This window comes from Theropithecus gelada, chromosome 12, assembly GCF_003255815.1.
Source record: "Theropithecus gelada isolate Dixy chromosome 12, Tgel_1.0, whole genome shotgun sequence".
In the NCBI taxonomy this organism is placed as follows: domain Eukaryota; kingdom Metazoa; phylum Chordata; class Mammalia; order Primates; family Cercopithecidae; genus Theropithecus; species Theropithecus gelada.
The window spans coordinates 52,552,576-52,572,509 of NC_037680.1; the positions used below are offsets into that span (position 1 = coordinate 52,552,576).

The 19,934-nt window shown below is 47.9% G+C and overlaps 1 protein-coding gene and 2 long non-coding RNA genes across 3 annotated transcripts; 2 read left to right on the forward strand and 1 right to left on the reverse strand.

Moving 5' to 3' along the window:
- Nucleotides 1-376: 376 nt before the first annotated feature.
- HOXD3 (homeobox D3) lies at nucleotides 377-9,402 on the forward strand. The gene is made up of 3 exons (XM_025405397.1): nucleotides 377-467; nucleotides 5,330-5,954; nucleotides 7,816-9,402. The coding sequence occupies exons 2-3, from the start codon at nucleotides 5,414-5,416 to the stop codon at nucleotides 8,571-8,573; spliced, it is 1,299 nt and encodes a 432-aa protein (XP_025261182.1). The 5' UTR covers nucleotides 377-467; nucleotides 5,330-5,413; the 3' UTR covers nucleotides 8,574-9,402.
- Nucleotides 9,403-9,494: 92 nt separating this feature from the next.
- On the reverse strand, nucleotides 9,495-14,425 carry LOC112636614. The gene is made up of 3 exons (XR_003122203.1): nucleotides 14,009-14,425; nucleotides 13,647-13,809; nucleotides 9,495-13,004 (listed from the first exon to the last, which is right to left on the reverse strand). It is a non-coding gene; the product is annotated as an uncharacterized LOC112636614 (long non-coding RNA).
- A 37-nt stretch (nucleotides 14,426-14,462) lies between these two features.
- On the forward strand, nucleotides 14,463-15,305 carry LOC112636615. Its single transcript, XR_003122204.1, has 2 exons — nucleotides 14,463-14,550; nucleotides 14,722-15,305. It is a non-coding gene; the product is annotated as an uncharacterized LOC112636615 (long non-coding RNA).
- The last annotated feature ends 4,629 nt before the right edge of the window (nucleotides 15,306-19,934 follow it).

A 19,934-nucleotide genomic window follows, 5' to 3' on the forward strand; every position in this document is an offset into this window, starting at 1 on the left:
CTGCCCCTAGGAGGGTGTTTGGCTTCCGGGACTGGGACCTGGAGGAGCATTTAGAATTTGGTGGGGGCAGAAGGAGAACAGACTGGCTTCCCCGCACCTCTGACCCACCTGGCTAGAGGGTCTGGTGCTTCCCTCAGGTCCGGGCCTTCCCCTCCCCCGTCCAGCCATGGATTTTGGCGTTAAAGGGGCCCTCGCTCCCCAGGAGCCAACTGAGTCTGCTTTCTGCTGGGGAGAAGGCGTCTGGATGGTCACGGGTACCATATACAATAATCACATTGACTATGACATCCTTCAAGTGGGAAAAGCCCTTCAACATGTAAGTGTTTGTAAGCAAGAACCGGCTGCTACTGAGAGTTTTCCATTTTGTTCCAGATTCGCCTCCACAGATATCAAAAGAAACCTGAAGAGCCTACAAAAAAAAAGAGATAAAGACAAAATTCAAGAAAACACACACATACATAATTGTGGTGAGTGGGCATCATTTAAAAAATAATTTCCACTACATTTCCATCTGTCCTGCAACTCAAGGTGGCCATCTCAAAATTCATACATCAAGACATAGAACAAAGGGCAGCTTTGAAGTGGGTCATTTCAGTACGAACTGCCACCCATTACATGAAAACCGATCATTGGTCTTCAAATTTATGGCGCTTTAATGGGGCAAGCCCAGTGCCTTAAATACAGGGTGCATTACAGTATTGAGTTATCTGGGCTAAATAAGAGTGATTTAGAAGGCGCGTCCAGGGCTTCTTATAGAGCAAAAGAGACTCAAGCTTAGAGATGGGAGAACTTGGGCAGAAAGCAAAGAAGTCCCCTTTCGAGCAAACCCGAAAACCAGTGGTTTCGAATCCCGAAGTGGCAAAGCCAACAGGAAAGGAAGAATCGTTGCTCGGTTCCAGTGAATTCGTGGGGATGCTCAGCGAAAGTGTTGGCCGCCAGAAAGAGATCCGTGGGCTTCTGACCCTGGTTTAGGCAAAACGGGGAGAGACGCCAAGACCAGCTCGAGCACTAGCGGATTTTGAGAGAAACTGACCGAAACCTCCATCTCCTTCCCCCTCTCTTTCAACTTGGATGGGCTGACTCTACCCCATCGGTGATTTACAACGATTGCAGCGCTAGTCACAGCCTGGCGCCTGGCACCCCCGCCCTTCCCAAGCCCCCTCAGCTTTTCCACTGCCACAGGCGGGCGTACTAGCGAGCCCCAAGCCGGCCTCCGCGAGTCAGACTAGCCTCCCGGCGTCCGAGGTCACGACGGGCAGCAGATTTTTGGTCCCCGGCAAGGGTGTGCATGTTCGTCCCGCCTCCGGCCGCCGAGCAGAGCTGTTAGCAGAGGCAGGCCGCAGGTCACTTTATATAATCCTGCTGCTCGAAGGGTGCAAGAGCGGGAAAAGTGCGGAGTAGGGAATTCTTTTGCTGCGCTGCCTCCTACGCGGAGCCTGCTTTCCACTTCTGAAAAGTGCCGGGCCTTGGGAAGTGTTTTTCTTTTCATTCCTTACTGAAGCGTTTACTGCTGCAGTGGTCGCAGTCATAAATTTTGCTACAAACCACAATGACAGGTGCATTGATATGCACCGTGAGAGCTCCAGCTGCTTAATAACCCCGTCCCCTGGTCGCTGTGAGCGCCTTTTATTTATTTGGTATCATATTAGGTATTGATCTCTGGTAGAATTAAGTGCAGTGAGCAAGTATCAGGGCTCGGCTGCTTCTTCGGAGACGCAGTGGTTGCGGCGGACCGGCGGGGCCAGGGAAGCGGGCGGTGGCCGCTCACAGTATCCCTTCCTTCCGGCGGGAGACCGTTTTGCCCTGTATTCCCGGCCTGCAGTTGGGCCTCCAAGCTGAGTTGGGCAACTTCCCAGCACCGCAAGAAAGGGCGAGCCAGACCTATTTGGCACCCCTTTCCCAGGAGGAGCAGGGGATGGCGCCGGCGGATTTTGGCGAGGCTGCCCTGGCCAGTTCCCTGGGTTAGAGGGTGGAGGTGAGGAGGAGGGAGAGGAAAGGGCAGCTGAGGACTTGGAAGAAATGCGAAGTCCTGCTCGACCACCCCTCCCCCAACACTGGCTCATCTTCACCCCAAGGCATTTGGGTCTTGGAGCCCAAATGAGCAAAGGTACCAAAGGGCGAGAAAAGAAAGGCTTTAAAAAAAGGGTGAGGGGGTGATCGAAAAGATGAGCCACTGAACAGTTGACCATTGTCCAAGTGATTTATGACCCGTTCCTGCTTTTTAGGTTCAAGCAGAGTTCACAAGGAGTAGGGATTTCTGAAAAGAAATAAGCCTTTTTACCAGTTTTGTAACTATATTCTCAGGTTTTGTTTTAAGAGGGATCACTTTTGGGAAGCTGCATTTTTGGGGGGCTGCAAAGCCATTTCCAGTAAGGACAGCACCACCACTGGCTCTTGCTTTTGGGGAAATGGACATTAAGGTGGTGGATTGTCATTGAGTGGGAAATTTCTTAAGACAGTGTAAACAGGAAAAGAGACTGGTTTTTCAGGAAGCTGCCCAATATTTGTACTTTTGAGGTCTGTACACAGAACTTTTTCTAGGAATATGCCATAGGAGCAAATATATATATAAAGCCATCTGTCCCAGAAGAACTGGTCAGTTCCTAAATAAGCTATTTTAACGTGACTGGTTCACCTATCTATATCAACTTTGTCAACTTGGGAGGCAGGAGGGGGGATGTTTTGCTTCCACAGTTGTAAATGGAATGACAGAGCAGCAGCAAGTTCTGGTGGTCTGAGTGTCTCACCATTAGGCCTCCAGAGGGTTAAGACTGAAAGCAGGATACCAGAAAAGCCTGAAACACAACCAAATCCAGAGTGCCTCTTTTTTTTTAGCAGGGGGCAAACATATGTAAATATTAGTCACAGAATGAAGACTTAGCTGTCCATTTGACACCCAGTAACTGTTAACAGAGTATGATATACAAAATTAATCAAAAGAAAGATTAAGTCCTGCTTTGTTAAGTAGATATCCTACCTCATACATTTAAGAACAATAACGGAAACAATTTCTACAACATAATATCTTGGTATTAAGAGCCTGTTCCTCATCAAGACAAATGGCATACTCACTTATATTCTAAAACCAAAATAAAAAAAGGACAACAAAACTACCTACCAAAGACTATTTAGAATAATTTTAAAAATTGGGTTAGGCTCTTTGGTGAAGGTGGAGGGAAAACTAGTGAATCATTTTGGTACCTGTGGTCAAATCCACTAGGCCACATAAGCTGTCTAGATGATGTGGTCCATCACGATGACCAGGATGGAAACCAGGAAGAGTTTCTAGGAAGGAAATTTGCCTGAAAGACAGATAAAGAATTGAGACCAGGGAGCTGACCTATGAGTTTTCTTTATCAAACAAAGTGATTGAATGGTATTAGTTATACTTTAACTCTTTAGGAGCCTTTCAGAAGAAGTAGGGAGGGAGGGTGAGAAGGGAAACCCCCATCAAGAAGGGAATACAAAAGGGGTAGAATTTTTCTTAGCTTTTTTTTCTTCTTCTATTTCTGGGTCCATTCATCATGTCATGAAAGGTTCTCTCATTGGTTGTGGTTTGGGTGGGAGGTGGGGTAGAATAGATTATCCAGAGCAGATGTCAATAATAATATCTATTTATACAATAGATCCAAGGCAAAAATAATAAAGTTATAAAGCATTCTCCATTCACCCATGTTCCATGCATTTCAAATTCTAGATCTCTTTGCCCATTTTCAGTGGTATCCATTTAAAAGTAGTGGGAGGTCAAAAGTAAAAGGTCTAGAAAAATGTAGATGAAAGAGAAGAAACATTTTCTAGCCTCAAAATGAGTCTGGAAGTCTGCAAGTCCTCCTGTTGGTTTTTATCCCCTAGTTTCTACATTATAGATTTTATACTGCTGATTCATAGAGCTAACTCAGCTGATTTTCACCCTGTCATTGCTAAGTGGACTATCTGGATGATTTCATGAAAGATGCTGTGATTTTGAAACAAGGTGGGGGAGATACTTTTTTTTTTTTTAAGTTCTGGCTGTTCTGAGCGTGTTATAGGACTTTCATTTCCCATCAAAACTTTGTGCTGACCCAATGATTGACTGATTGATCCACTTATTAATTCACCTATTCAATAAGCATTTATTGCACTAACTACATGCAGGGCACTGTGCTGGATGTCCGAAATATACAGACAAATGACACAGTCCCTCCCTGCAAGGAGCTTACAGTTTAGTGGGAGAATCAGCCAACAAAATGTCTGAGGCTATAAGTGCTTTTCTGCACAGAATAAAGACTAAATGGACAATCTTGAAGAAAGTAAATTGTATCTGGAGGTAGAGGGAAGCCCTTTCCCTCAGCTAGAGTTGAGCTAAAAAGGAAACTCTTCTTACATTTAGGAAAAATTCCTTCTGATTTTTCCAGAAGTTCAAATAAGTTAAACTTCATAAAATCTGCCAGATGCAGTGGCTCATGCCTGTAATTCCAGCACTTTGGGAGGCCAAGACGGGTGGATCATGAGGTCAGGAGATTGACACCATCCTGGCTAACTACGGTGAAACCCTGTCTCTACTAAAAATACAAAAAAATTAGCCGGGCGTGCTGGCGGGTGCCTGTAGTCCCAGCTACCCGGGAGGCTGAAGCAGGAGAATGGCATGAACCCGGGAGGCGGAGCTTGCAGTGAGCCGAGATTACGCCACTGCACTCCAGCCTGGGCAACAGAGCGAGACTCTGTCTCAAAAAAACACAAAAAAACAAAAAAACAAACAAACAAAAAACCAAAAAAAAACTAAGAGCCAGGTGCGGTGGTGGCTCACACCTGTAATCCCAGCACTTAGGGAGGCGGAGGTGGGTGGATCACCTCCTGGCATGAACCCAGGAGGCGTAGGTTGCAGTAAGATGAGATCATGACACTGCACTCCAGCCTGGACAACAAGAGCGAAATTCCATCTAAAACAAAACAAAACAAAAAACTAAGGCATGTAGCCAGACATGGTGTACTCCTGTAGCTACTGCAGAATAGCTGGGACTCTGAAATACTCTGAAATAGCTATTAATACTGCAGAGTAGCTGAGACTTCGAAATACTCTGAAATAACTATTAATACCAGGCTAAAGTGGGAGGATCGCTTAAGCCCAGTAAATTGAGGCTGCAGTGAGCCATGTTCAAGCCACTGCACTCCAGCCTGGGCAACAAGCAAGACACTGTGCTAATAAATAAATAATAAACTCAGATCCAGCACCTTGCCTGTCTCCCCACCATGAAGTGGGTGGGATGCAAAGAGCATGGGCTAGTCCTTTTATATTGACTGGTCTTGCCAATGACACTCCCTCTGGGGCCTCTTGCTTTTCTTCTGACAGGTCACCTGGAGCCTGGGGGCTGGCCCAGCTCTCTCAGGATTTAGCAGACATTGGAGGTGGCAGTGAAGAATACAGTGGTAGTCAATGTTATTTGAGCAGGGTCAACAGGCCCTGGAGCTTCCTGAGTGCACAATGCAGAAGGCTGCTTACTATGAAAACCCAGGACTGTTTGGAGGCTATGGCTACAGCAAAACCACTGACACTTATGGCTACAGCAACCCCCACCAGCCCTACCCACCCCCGGCTGCTGCCAACTCCCTGGACACTGACTATCCAGGTTCTGCCTGCTCCATCCAGAGCTCTGCCCCTCTGAGAGCCCCAGCCCACAAAGGAGCTGAACTCAATGGCAGCTGCATGCGGCCTGGCACTGGGAACAGCCAGAGTGGAGGTGGTAGCAGCCAGCCTCCTGGTCTGAATTCAGAGCAGCAGCCACCACAACCCCCTCCTCCACCACCGACCCTGCCCCCATCTTCACCCACCAATCCTGGAGGTGGAGTGCCTGCCAAGAAGCCCAAAGGTGGGCCCAATGCTTCTAGCTCCTCAGCCACCATCAGCAAGCAGATCTTCCCCTGGATGAAAGAGTCTCGACAGAACTCCAAGCAGAAGAACAGCTGTGCCACTGCAGGTAGCTCCCTGAGGTGGCTCACCCCCAGACCAAGCCCCCTCCAGATTGACCCAAGGAAGCCTAGTCAGGGCTGGAAATGCAACCTTGGAGGTTGTATGTCTAAATTCCTACTTATGTCCAAATGTTCTTTTTTTTAGTGTTCCTGATTGGGGTCATGACCTTGCAGTGACAGGGTGCTCCCTTCCATTCCAGGCTGCTGGTGCTATTGGTGGACAGGTCTTATAGCTATTAATAGAGAGTGCTTCCTTATATGGGCATGTCTGTTTTCCTGGGCTGCTAATTATAACTCCGTTCCTTCTTCCACCCAACAGCTCTTCAAGATTTGAAGATAGGTATTACAATCCCCAAGACTAGGTGGTTATATAGCCCATATCACATGAATCTCATTCCCTTAAACTCATAAAAACTAAAATCTTAGAAAGTACTATACTAAGTACTTTCTAAGCATCATCTAATTTAATTTTTCAAAGAAGTTTTTGAGGTAGGTATATGATAACATCCCCATTTTACAGATAAGAAAACTGTTAGAGAGGATAGGCAACTTGCCCAAGATCATGAAACTGCAAAGTTTGAATCCAACCAGTCTGGCTTTAAGGGCTGCTAAGCATAACCACGAGTCTCTATTTGGCCCACCTTGGCCCAATTCTCCCACTCCAGCAAATCCATAATGGGGAGGTGCCTGTCCTAGTAGGAGAGGATATTCTGGAAGACAATAACAGCCTTGGATTTCTCTAACTGGAAGGGGAGGCCCTCCAGTTGGGGCCTTCTCTAGGTCCACCCTATCTTGTAGAAGATAGGCATGGCCAGGAGCTCTGAGGGCCATTCCTTCTCTCTGCTTAGACTGCTTGGTTCCTGAAATTTTCTGACCTTGTGGTATCTGATGTGGTTTATCTTCAGGTAGATGAACTTGCTTCCAGGTCCAGGGCAAGTCTGGGGCCTGGGGTGTGGCTTGTTATCAGGGATCTGGTTTGCCTGATGCTTTCTGGGGCTGCTGCTCCTAGGGGGAAGGTATTCTCCTGCCTGCAACCTCCTTTTCCTGCCCCTCCTTCCTCAGCTGCAGGCTCAGGCCCTCCCTCCCAGGAGAAATCCATTTGTCTTCCCTGGGAGGGAGTGGACAAGCAGCTGAGAGGTGGCAGGGTAGTAAAAGCCAGTGTTGAGGCTGCTGCTTCTAGCACTGTGAATACTCAAAACGCTTCCAGCCTGGCCTTGGACTCCCTAAAACACCCAGGCAGTGTTTTTGCTTGTTTGTTTGGTTGGTTGGTTGGTTTTTATTTTTTTATTTTTTATTTTTTGGTTTGTCACCTCCCTGGCTTTGGGAGCAGTTGGGCTGCAGTGGGGTGCCAAGATCTCCATCCCCATACTTTGCTGGGGGTTGGTGGGGGACTTTGCCAAGGAGCTAGCTCCTAAGCAAGGCAGGCTGGAACTATTTCCTCCTCCTTTCCTTCTCCACACCCCACCCCTGGCAGCAGAGGCTGGGAGGAGTGTTCAAAGGAGTCTGGCCCTTCTTTGACAGGAGGAGGCCTTACCAGCTGTTCCTGGTCTCTCATTAAACTCTTTCATGGCCTTTGGGTGGGTATGGGATGATGGACTGGGCTGCAGGGGAGAGGGTGCACAGAGTGAACCGGAACTCAGAAGGCTGATGGGGGTTTCAGGTGCGACTGATAGGTAGGCCTAGTAGGGGGTTGGTAGGTAGGTGAATTCCCCCTTGGAATCATACCTCTCAAATAATACCTCCCCACCCCAGCCAGGATTGGAGGTCGGGGGAGGGAGGAGGAAAAGAGAACCAGGGAAGCACCCCTCTCCAGTCCTGAGGGTCCCCACCCACTCGCTCAGCGCCCTCCCTCTCTCCCTCCTTGCCCAGGAGAGAGCTGCGAGGACAAGAGCCCGCCAGGCCCAGCATCCAAGCGGGTACGCACGGCATACACCAGCGCGCAGCTGGTGGAATTGGAAAAGGAATTCCACTTCAATCGCTACTTGTGCCGGCCGCGCCGCGTGGAGATGGCCAACCTACTGAATCTCACGGAACGCCAGATCAAGATCTGGTTCCAGAACCGGCGCATGAAGTACAAGAAGGACCAGAAGGCCAAGGGCATCCTGCACTCGCCGGCTGGCCAGTCACCTGAGCGCAGCCCACCGCTCGGCGGCGCCGCTGGCCACGTGGCCTACTCCGGCCAGCTGCCGCCAGTGCCCGGTCTGGCCTACGACGCGCCCTCGCCGCCTGCTTTCGCCAAATCACAGCCCAATATGTACGGCCTGGCCGCCTACACGGCGCCGCTCAGCAGCTGCCTGCCACAACAGAAGCGCTACGCGGCGCCGGAGTTCGAGCCTCATCCCATGGCGAGCAACGGCGGCGGCTTTGCCAGCGCCAACCTGCAGGGTAGCCCGGTGTACGTGGGCGGCAACTTCGTCGAGTCCATGGCGCCCGCGTCCGGGCCTGTCTTCAACCTGGGCCACCTCTCGCACCCGTCGTCGGCAAGTGTGGACTACAGTTGCGCCGCGCAGATTCCAGGCAACCATCACCATGGACCGTGCGACCCTCATCCCACCTACACAGATCTTTCCGCCCACCACTCGTCTCAGGGACGACTGCCAGAGGCTCCCAAACTGACGCATCTGTAGCGGCCGCCGCCGGCCTGAACTCGCGGCGCAATTACCTCTCTTGCTGTAGTGGTGGGGTGGCGGGCGGGACCCGCGGGGCAGTTCGGGAACCCCCTTCCCTGCTCTTGCCCTGCCTCCGCCTCCCGGGTCTCAGGCCTCCAGCAGTGGAGGCGCAGGCGACCGAGCCTCCCCTGCATGGACGTCTTCCTTTGGGTGACTCGCCATAAATCAGCCGCAAGGATCCTTCCCTGTAAACCTGACAGTGCCACATACTGCGGACCGAGGGACTCTAATCTGGTAATGGTGTCCCAAAGGTAAGTCTGAGACCCATCGGCGGCGCGCCCTGCAGAGGGACCAGAGCTTGGAGAGTCTTGGGCCTGGCCCACGTCTAGCTTAGTTTCGGAGATCTTAATTTATATTCTCCTTCCTGTCCTGTAAGGATTGCATCGGACTAAACTATCTGTATTTATTATTTGAAGCGAGTCATTTCGTTTCCCTGATTATTTATCCTTGTCTGAATGTATTTATGTGTATATTTGTAGATTTCTCCAGCCGATCTTAGAAATTCGCTTCCAGGCCGTGGGGGCCACATTTTACCTCCTTAGTCCCCTTTGGTCTGAACTAGTTGAGAGAGTAGTTTTGAACAGTCGTAACCGTGGCTGGTGTTTGTAGTTGATGTAAAGCATTAAGACCGCAAACTGTCCTTCATGGGTAGAGTCAGGAAGCCCGGTGGCGTGGCACAACACACGTTGGTCATTTCTCAAAAAACACAACTCTCACCACAGCTTATTGATTTCAAATTGTCTGGTACTATTGAAACAAATATTTAGAATAAAAAAATTTCTCAGTCGGAAGTGTATCTGTGTTAATCACGCACACTTGCAAGCAGATCACTATGCCTTTATCTCGCACAATCCCCATGGAAGGCCCCAAAACAGACTAACACTTTGAAAAAATTACTTTATTTATTTGGAGTCTAGTGCATAAATTGGTTCTGGGGATACTTGATTACTTTCCAGCTATTGAAATTAGGGGAGGGGGAAATGAGGATGCAAACCTAAAAAGGTTCTGGGCAGGATGATTTGGACTGGGCTTTTTGAAAGCAGCGCCTGCTTTGCCGTTTTTACTGCCCTCTTTCTAGACACAATTGACTTTTACACTGGGGAGGCCAGAGCTCACTTTTCTGCATTAAGTAACAAAAAATAAACTTTGAAAGAAAACTGACAATCAAAGAAAAAACACAAGAGAAGTTGTAAGAAGAATTGAGCTATGAAAAAGCTAAGGTGTAGAAAAAGAAACCATCATTTGGAGACGCGCACCTAAGCTTTTTCTCTAGGAAATGCTGTCATGAATTCTTCCTTTGTAGTGATCATTAGTTCATTTCTAAAGAAAACAAGCATTCCCCATGACGTAAAGTAATAAAAGTTTCATTAATGAAACATAATAAGTATAAACACCTTGTTTACTCCTGTTACTTTGTACAAAATGGGCAAAAATGTCTTCAAGGATTTATAACCATTTTGTAAATAATGTGGCTTCTGCTAGGGGTGGACAACTTCCCTGCTTCTATGGGAGGGGCCACTTAGAAAACGCCTTCTGATAAGGTTCAATTCTTTTGTATTTCAGCAAAGTCAGCCCACGCATCTCTATTTGGTTTGACAAATAATGCAACTCCTACTACATCCCCGATGACACAAGGTGAAATTCCTATTGTGTGGAAATAATTTAACTTCTAATCTTCTGGTGGAACAACAATCGTTTCTATTTGGATGTTTGTATTTCACTAAGTAATGATGGCTCAAAATAATATTTAGTTTCCTTGTTCCTTTGTGCTGTTTTTAAAATGGCATGTTAGATTTGAGGGTGGGAGGGGATATCCTTTTGCTAAATTTCACTCTATCTGAGCAGGTTTAAAATATATATGTTGTAGAAGTGTATCAACAGAATAAATGACTTCAATCGAAGGCATATTTTACCCACTTTCAAGACTTAACATTGTTTTCTATGAAATTTGCATCCATAGGCAGAATTTCTAATTGTCTTGTAAGAAATTATTTTTTAAGCAATTAGCGAAATCAAAGAAGAGCTCACTGCCTTGCAGGGATTACAACCACCTTTCTTAACTGGCTAAATATTAAATAGTTGAATTGTCAGGCTGCTTAGATTCAGCCCGATTTTCCCTCATCTCCTCTTCCTACCATAAATAATAATAAAAATACATAATGTATCATGGCTCCAGGCGTTTTCCAGCACAGTGTGTTACCGCAGGAGTATCTGCTGAGTCTGCGGGTGTCTGCAAAGCCCCAAGTGTCATTTGCGGCTTAGGGTTTCATGGATTAGACTTTAAACGGTGTCTAGCCCGGCTGACATCAGCTTCCTCTCACACTCAGGCTCCAAGGAAGTGTGGGATCGGGGGCTTCCTCTCCGGGCAGCCGCAGCCTTCCCTGATGCCCTCCTCTCGAGTGGGGTGAGGGCTTGTACCAAATCTGCCACCTTCTCTCACCTTTGGAGGTTCCCGAGACTTCTAAGAATGGCTCGGATCTGTTCCTGTCATTGGCGTGAGACTTATCTGAGGGGCGTGGGTGGGGATGGGCAGCGAGCCGTGGGAGGGCTCGTTTCCGCGCGGCTGCCAGCCCAGGAGAAAGTTGGGGCCCGCGGCACAGCCATTTAAAACTTCATAAATTATAAACAAGCCGCCTTGGCCTTCGCTATAAATTCCGCTCCTTTTGAGCCTGCGATTAGTGTTAGAAAGCACCCGAGTCTAAACACAACCAAACGCCCTCTGAAGGGCCCAACTGCCTGAGGTTGCAAACCTTTATTTCCCAGTGCCACCCCCTCTGCGACTGAGGTTTGCACACACAGTCGCCTCCTCCCCCGCCACCGCCGGCGGTACACACTCGGCTGGGTTCCCGCTCTGCAAGGGAAGGTCACAATAGCTGCTCTATCGGCTGTGGAGGCGCCTGCCACCTCCCTTCCGAGTCTCAGAAGCAGAAAAACAAGAGAATGGGGGAGGGGAAGCCCCAGCAACAGCGCCCTTTGCGGGAGGCAACTTCCACCCTAGCCAGGGTCTCTCTCCCGGGACGGGTGCTCGCGGAGGGTTGGGGGGAGGGCAAAGGGAGCGCACCAAGACCACCAGGCTGCTCCAGGCCTTGCCGTAGGGCGCTGGGTTGAGGGTGCCCGGAGCAGCCGCGCCATTGTGTGCCAGGTTTTCCCACGGGTTCCGTGATGGGGGAGGCCATATAAAGGGAGATCGGGGCCGGGCTTCTCCGGCATTGGTCTCTGGGAGGGTCTACCTCGTTTGCCCAAGGGGAAGAAATGGCTCTGTCTCAGGCCTTAGCTAGCTCTGCTTTTTTCCTATAGAGACCACTCTGGGGAAGGTGGGGATCAGGGAGATTGTGGGTCCTCCTGGGGTCTGAAGAAAGGCATCAGGGCAGGATCTCAGGCCCATGGGTGAGGGGTGGCAGTCGTCTGGACATTCTTGGTGGTTCTGTCCAGGCAATCAAATGTGCATTAAGGCAGGAGAGCTGTGAGGCAGCCAGAATGGCCAGCTGCAAAACAGGAGGTGGGGGTGGGGAAGGAGATGCAGACAGTGAGAGCTTTCCCTGCAACCAAGAAAAACCCAGGATCCTGCCAGGAGTTGAAGTGCTGAGACCCAGCTGAACTAGCCAGGGAGAATAGGGAAGTGGCAGCAGCAAGGCCTAGAGAGTAGTCCTGGCCACTGGTAAGCAGGTCAGAAAGGGCAATTAAGTACATATTCTGCCTCCTGGCTTTCAGATCTGTACCTCATCCAGGGACCTGACAGAGAAAAATCTGCCTCTGATGGAATCATTAAGTTAACCATCCATTTGTACCATTTCTTTGTACAGGCTTTCAAATGAGAGAGAGGAGAGAATACAGGAGGAGAACGTTTCCCCTTGGTTCAGCCCCAAGCTCCCTATCAGAGACACATCGGCCAAATTAGTTTCTGAGGCTCCAGAGGCTGCTAACCTTGCTGAACAAGATTTTTCGAATTTCTCTGTGTTAGGAGTATTAAAAGATAGTGATTACCTATACTAGCAGCCTTTGTCCCTTTTCCCTTCCCTAGTCTGTACCAGCCCACTGGCCCTTGAGTGAAGTGCACATCTTCTCAGCCTGAGGACTTGGGAGCTCAGGCTGTCCATCTGTTGAGGTTTTTCATTAGGGAGACTAAAGAGGATGTGTGTGGGTGTGTGTTTGAATAACAAAGAAGTAACCCTTCATTCTAATAAAAAGTGTTCCTCTGCTTGACCTGGGGGAGCCAGAAGCTTGTTTATACCTTCAGTATTGGAGGGACAGTCACAGGCCTGTTTTGACCTTTTCCTGAGAATTAGCTGAAACTTCCCTCTGAAGTCAAGTAGTGAATCTGTTACAGGTCTAAGGAAGGTCCTCTTCATCTGGGAGTTCTTGGCATTACTTTGGTCCTTCTTTCAGAAACTGAAAGAAAAGAATAGGAAGAACAGAAGTTTGTGAGCAGGCAGGAAGGGACATGGACGACCCCAGTCTTCACAGGCCTATGGCCTGATCACTTCAAGGCACTGCAACTTCCCAGAGAGAGTATATATGTAGGGCTTGGGTGAGTGGCCCTATTCCTAGACACTTTGGGCACAGGGAGCTGAGACTGGGTTGTCACTAGCTAAGCCCGTATTACTATCTTTGAGGGCTGGTTCTTAGATCTCTCTTGCAGAAGGCCTGGATAGGAAGGAGAAAGATTGGGTATATTGGGAGGCTGAGACAGGAGAATCCTTTGTACCTGGGAGGCAAGGTTGCAGTAAGCTGAGATCACACCATTGCACTCCAGCCTGGGCAACAAGAGTGAAACTCTATCTCAAAAAAAAAAAAAAAAAAAAAAAAAAATTGGGTACATATTCTGCACTTTCTGCACTGGTGATGCTGGAGAAGAAGGATAGTGAATGATGAGTATCATCACAGAGGACGAAATCTTAGTTCTCATGTTCCCTTGTTTTCCACTCCAGCTACAAATGCCCTTATCTTTGGAGTCCAAGGTTAGGAACAAATGGACTTAAGTACCTGGCCTAAAGCCTATTCCTAAAAACTTCCCTCAGGTTTCACACCTACCTTGGCAAGTTGGAAAGTGCAAAGACAACATAAGGGCCCATTTTCAGGCCAGGTCCAGCATGAAACAGAGTGAACAAAATTATTTCCACACATGAGGGAAAAGCCAAGGCAGATGAATATCCAATCATTTGCAGTAGCAGAGGCAGGTGAAGGGCCCCCAGATCTGTAAGGCAGGAGTTACTGCATGAGTCTTCCTGTCCTAGATCTTGGGCAAAATGTCCTGATTGGTTCCTGGATTATTTTAAGGAAAGACTATCTGGAGAATCATAAAAGCTGTGTTTTAACGTTAGTAAGGGCCAGAAGAATTTAAATCCTAATTTAAACCAGAATACATGGAGAGTTCTGGTACAGAGTGTTTTTACCTGGGAAGCAGGGCTCAAAACCAGGCCAGGAGGGCTTGTTGGGCCAGGAATGTGCGTGGTTGGTGAGGAGGCTGGTAGAATGCCTTTTGATGGCTCCATTGTTTACAGCGCTGCCCTACAAATACCATACCCCTCTCCACCTCCTCTGCAAGGGCCGAGCCGAAGAGTAAGTCTGGTGAGTTGAGCTCTAGGGAGCTGGTACCATCTTCCCTCAACACCCCTCGGTTACCCCTTGGGGCAGCAACGATGCCATCCCAGCCCCTTCCGGAGAACACACAAAGGAAGCCCCACCCGTCTTTGGACCTGAGGACACGCTGGGGAGGGGGTTGGCGTGGACCCCTTTTCAGGGCGCCCCGGGCCCCGGCGGGGAACAATAGCCGCCGCCTCTTGGGCGGTCTGGCGGGCGCGCGGCACAAAGGTCCGCGCCGCCATGTGACGCGCGCGCTCGCTCCGCGCCCTCCGCGCCTCCGCAAGCGGCCAGGCTGCGGGAGGAGCGGGCGGGTGCTCCTGATCCACCTGGAGCACTTTTGCAAAGACAGACGGTGAGTTAATCACCCTACCGGCTGGCGGCCGCGTCCCCTCTCGCCCGTGAGGAGGACTGGAGAAGGGGCTGGGGTGGAGGATTTCTCTGTGTGTGTCTAGGGTGGGGGGCGGGAGAGGTTAGTTCTATTAAGAGTTCATCAATCACCCGGTGTGCACTCTTCGCTCGACAGCGGTTCCTCCTACTTCAGAGCATGTCTGGGCCAGCTGGGATCCGACCAGCAACCGCAGCGGAGGAGAGGCAGGCGCGCAGGCTGAGCGCTAACTGAAGGCGCGACCTGAGCCCGGCGCCTGCTGGGGAGCTGCGCAGCCAGGACAGTGGTCCACAGCGCAGGGCCTGGGCACAGGGCCCGCCGTCACCGCCTCACGTTGGGGGCCAGCACTGCCACCTGCCAGCCCTGCCGCCTGCCCTCGGACTTCCCAGGGAGCCCAGGGCCCTCCCAACGCGCTTGCACCCACATCCGTCCCTGACCTACAGTGACCCTGCATTCCCCGCCCCCTGCCACACCTCCTGCGTGCCCGAGTGTCACCCTTAAATACCGCTCTACACCTAGAGAGGAACGAATCCACCTCAGAAGGCAGGGCAAGACTAATTTCAATGGGTCAGAAGGTTCTCGCAGGCACTGTTTTATTTAAGAGTGCCTATTTACTGGCAGGAGTATTTGTGTGGGAGGAAGTAGGCTAAGACTGCTGTTGAACTTGAAGCTAAACTTGAATGCCATTTAACATAACAATAAAAATATACTTAAAACACCAATCACAATGATATGACTCACCTCTCCTTTCCAGTGTGGAGGAAACACTCCAGTATTTTTACCTCCATTCTTTCCGGCTTATTTTAAGAACACCCTAAAGGGATAGACAGCAAGTTTCTGAGGGTAGTCACTAGGATTAGAGCTGTTTACAGCAGGAAGGTTTGGTGGAGTTAGTGGTGGAGCACTTTTATAACCCTTCTGGAGTGGTCATACTGTTCTCTTTGTAAATCCTAACAAAGTTCCAGCCTAGTTCCCCTTTTACCCTTTTTTGCTTGGGGACATCAGCTGAAATGTTTCTGAAGTTAGTAAATGTGTTACCTCAGCCCACAGGAAAGAGTCCCTGAAGGACAGAAAGCCTTAGCTTTGCCCTCTCTTCCTTCAGGGTTCTCTCCCTTCATCCTCTTGGGTGGAAAATTAACTTGCTTGGAAAAATGTTCTATCATCTTGCTTCAGATAGATATAAGATGAAGTATTAAGCCTCACACAGTGTCCTGAACTCACTGAGCAATGAAACTACTGCTCCTGCTGTCCTTGGTTCAGTCTGTTTCTCCTCCTTGCCTTTCACCAATTCCTAGTAAACAGCTCCTATGCACACTGTGCTGGGCTCTGGGATACAAAGACGAGTCACTGATGGTGTGTGCCCTTTAATCTAGTAGGGAAGAGAAATAATCCTAAAACAATATGACAGGTGCTATAACAGAGGTGTGGTCAAAATGTTCCTCTAATAAAAAAGGAGCCACTAATAGTACTACAATGTCAAAAAAATAGTTTCAGAGGAGGTGAATTCAGGCTCCTGAAGCATAAGCATTTTTCAGGTCAAGAAGGGAAGGCCATACCAGGTAGAGAGGACAACTCATGCAAAAGGAAAGAAGGAGGAAAAAGCAAAGTCTGGACTCGGAACAAGGAGAGTACTTTGGAGTGTGGTCATCCTGGCTAAAAAGAGAGGTTGCACAGGGCTCATGTGAAGGAGTCTGGACGTACTCTGTAGAGAGTGGGGAGCCACTGCAGGTTTTAAGCTGGGATGTGAAGTTATGTATTTTGAAGCTAGCTCAGGGATGCTGTGTCTGATTAGAGAAAGGAGAGGTAGGAGGCAAGAAGAACAAAATAGGAAACAACTGCAACAACACAGCAGATACATGAACTAAAGTAACAAGACTGAAAAGAAAAGACATTTAGAGGTAGAATTCACAGGGCTTAGTGATCAACTGGATGAGTAAAAGAGGAGTTGTGGATGTTAACCTCTAGATTTGAAGGACTGAGTCACGTCATTCCCTAAAATGAATAGAGGAGGAAGAAGAGAAGGCTTTGCAAGGAATCTATTGAGTTCAGTTGCAGTCTACATTGTATTTTCTGCTTTGCTACTGATATACTGTGTGGCCCTAAGCAACTCACTTAATCTTTCTGGACTTCAGTTTCACCAGTGAAAGAGTCAATAAAGATATCTACCTCATAGGTTTATCATTAGAGTTGTATGGGAATGTGTGTTAGGTATTGGTATCTTCACCAGGTCCAAGTGAGTGTTCTATATAAAGCTAAAACCTAGGAAAAACACACCTGCACTCACACCGTGCTGATGAATACTTAGATCCTGGGCGTCAAGTGAGAAATATCTTAGAGAAATTAAAAACAACAACATCCTACTGCTTCCTAGATATTGAATCCAAGCTAATGTTTAGGACTAGGTCAGATCAAATTGCTAATCAGAGCCTTCTCCTTCAAGAGCAGTATTCGCTGGATGATTCATGCAGAAATGTGTTATTGGTATCAAACCACTAAAGAAGAGGTCTTTTAGCAGATGTCAGAAAGCTTCCATGCTTTTATTTTTTTTTTTCTTTAAATATCATGTGTCTTTCAGGGAATGCTTGAAGCCACCTACTCTTTTCTGAACCTCCTTGAGCCCTGTGTGGAATGGTGTAGTATAGGGAAGAGTGCTGAACATCTGACTTTGGCCATTTACACTGGGCATGATTACAGCAAGTTGTTTATCTTTTCTATGTTAGTATTATCATTTGTAATACAGAATTATGAAAGGCTCAAGATAAGGAAGAGAGATATTTTGGGAGATGTTATAAGGATAAGTAAAAGGTATTATTTTTCACTTATCTGATTGGCAAACATAAAAACTTCAACATCCCATTGACTCAGCAAAGGCATAAGGAGACAGGAACTCTCATATATTGCTGATAGAGGTATAAATTAATTTATTTCTGTGGAGAAATGTATTAAAACTGACAGTGCACATACCTTTTGACTAAATCATTTCACTTCTACAAATTTTTCTAATAGGTAAAAGCTTGACCATGTGTTTGTAATAGCAAAAGGTTGAAAACAAGCTATATGCCCATCGATAGGGAATGGCTAAATGCACTGTGGCAGGTGTATACAGTAGAACAGTATGAAGTTATAAAAGTAAACCAGGGCCAGATGCTGGGGCTCACATCTGTAATCCCAGCACTTTGGGAAGCCAAGGCTGGCAGATCACTCAAGCCCAGGAGTTCGAGACCAGCCTGGTTTTGTAGAGATGAAACCTTATCTCTACAAAAAATACAAAAATTAGCTGGACATGCTTGTGCATGCCTGTAATCTCAGCTACTCAGAAGGGTGAGGTGGGGAGGATGACCTGAGCCCCAAGAAAGTTGAGGCTGCAGGGAGCCATGATTGCACCACTGTACTCCAGCCTCAGTGACACAGTCAGACCCTGTCTCAAACAACAACAACAACAACAACAACAAATCCAGGAAGTTATCTGTGGATATATATGGAATGGTATGAAAGATACAATGGGGGGAAAGCATGGTGCAAAAAAGTCTGCCTAGCATGCTACCATTTGTGTAAAAATCTGTGGAGTACACACATACACACATAAAAATGATGCTAGTAAAAAGTGTCTCTGGAAAGATATACAAGTTGGTTGCTTATGTGAAGGGTAACTAGGTAGCTGGGAACAAGAGTGGGAGGAAGACTTTTCACTGTATACCCCTTTGTACCCTTTGAATCTTGAAGCAGACACATTTAAATTTATTACCCTTTCAAAAAAATAAAAGAAGCCGGGCACAATGGCTCTTGCCTATAATCCCAGCACTCTGGGAGGCTGAGGCAAGTGGATCACCTGAGGTCAGGAGTTCGAGACCAGCCTGGCCAACATGGTAAAACCCCATCTCTACTAAAAATACAAAACTCAGGTGGGCGTGGTGGCGCGCATCTGTAGTCCCAGCTACACAGAGGCTGAGGCAGGAGAATCGCTTGAACCCAGGGGGTGGAGGTTGCAGTGAGCCAAGATCACGCCACTGCCCTCCAGCCTGGGAAACAGAGCAAGACTCTGTCTCATAAAAATTAAAAATAATAATAATAATAATAAAGGAACAGAGCAGAGGATGGGGGTAGGGAGAAGATCAGGAAAAATAACTAATGGGTACTAGGCTTAATACCTGGGTGATGAAATAATCTGTAAAACAAACCCTCATGACACATGTTTATCTATGTAACAAACCTGCACATGTACCCCTGAACTTAAAATAAAAGTTACAAAACAAAACAATGCCATTAAAAAGAAATGGAACTCACCTTGAGTAAAATAATAAAGGAACAACAACAACAAAAAATGGTTAGTACAAGTAACCTGGGTGTGCCTGTGTGTGTTCATGTGTGTCCTTATTTATACTTGTTCTATCCAGCAAAATTAATCTTGGGATACCTGTTGTTTTGTTCCCCTGCGGCCCTGATGCTGATCTACTTCAATGATAATAAGGGGATTCTTTACTCTTGCTTGGTGGTGGGGTCCCAGGTCTGTCTCTACCCTCTCTTCTAGGAGGACTCAATATGAGGCTACAGAAGTCTGGCAGAACAGCAGGCTTGCTTCTCAGAGCCACTGACTGTGTGGCCTCTGGGAAATGAGTGCACCTTCTTGAACGCTGCTCTGCTTGCTTGGGATCGAGGCCTGCCACAATGCCAAGGAGTGGCTACTATACCTCTTCCTCTTTGCCGACTGTGAAGAGGCAATAGACTGTGGAAAGTCATGAGACCCAAGGTGGTTCCATTTTTTGCAGGATGCCTTTTAACCTCTTTTAACCTCTGAGTAAAGTGACTTCCTCTCTAAAATTAGGGGTTTGATGTAGCTTAGCTGGAAGGTGTTTTCTAGCTTTGACATCTTAGGCTGTGAAAGGTCAGCCTTTAGCCAGGGATAGAGTTATTGCTTAGGCTAAGGGACATTTGGCCCCCTCTGGATCCCTGGGACTCAAAGGCATATTCCAGACAATTTGAGAGATGGAAGAAAAAAAAGGCTGAGTCCTCTCTCTTCAGATGCCCATTCTCACTCCTTCCTTCTTCCCATTGCCTCAGAACCACTCTAAATGTTCTCTGAAGAGACTGGGAGACACAAATCTCTTTCTCTTCCAACACCTCTGGCATAATCAAAGCCAAGGTAGGGAAGCGGCAAGAAGCAGAAGTGAGCCCAGTCTCTGCAAAGCACGAATTGGTCAGCAAAACTTGGGAAACTTCCAACTGACCACTTCTTAAGGATATGTTCTAGAACTTCAGCACAAGTAGACTTAAGTTTCACCTTGACATTGACCTCTACAACCCAACAAACCTCTGGATACTTTTTAGGTATACTCATGTACCAGCTAGCCATG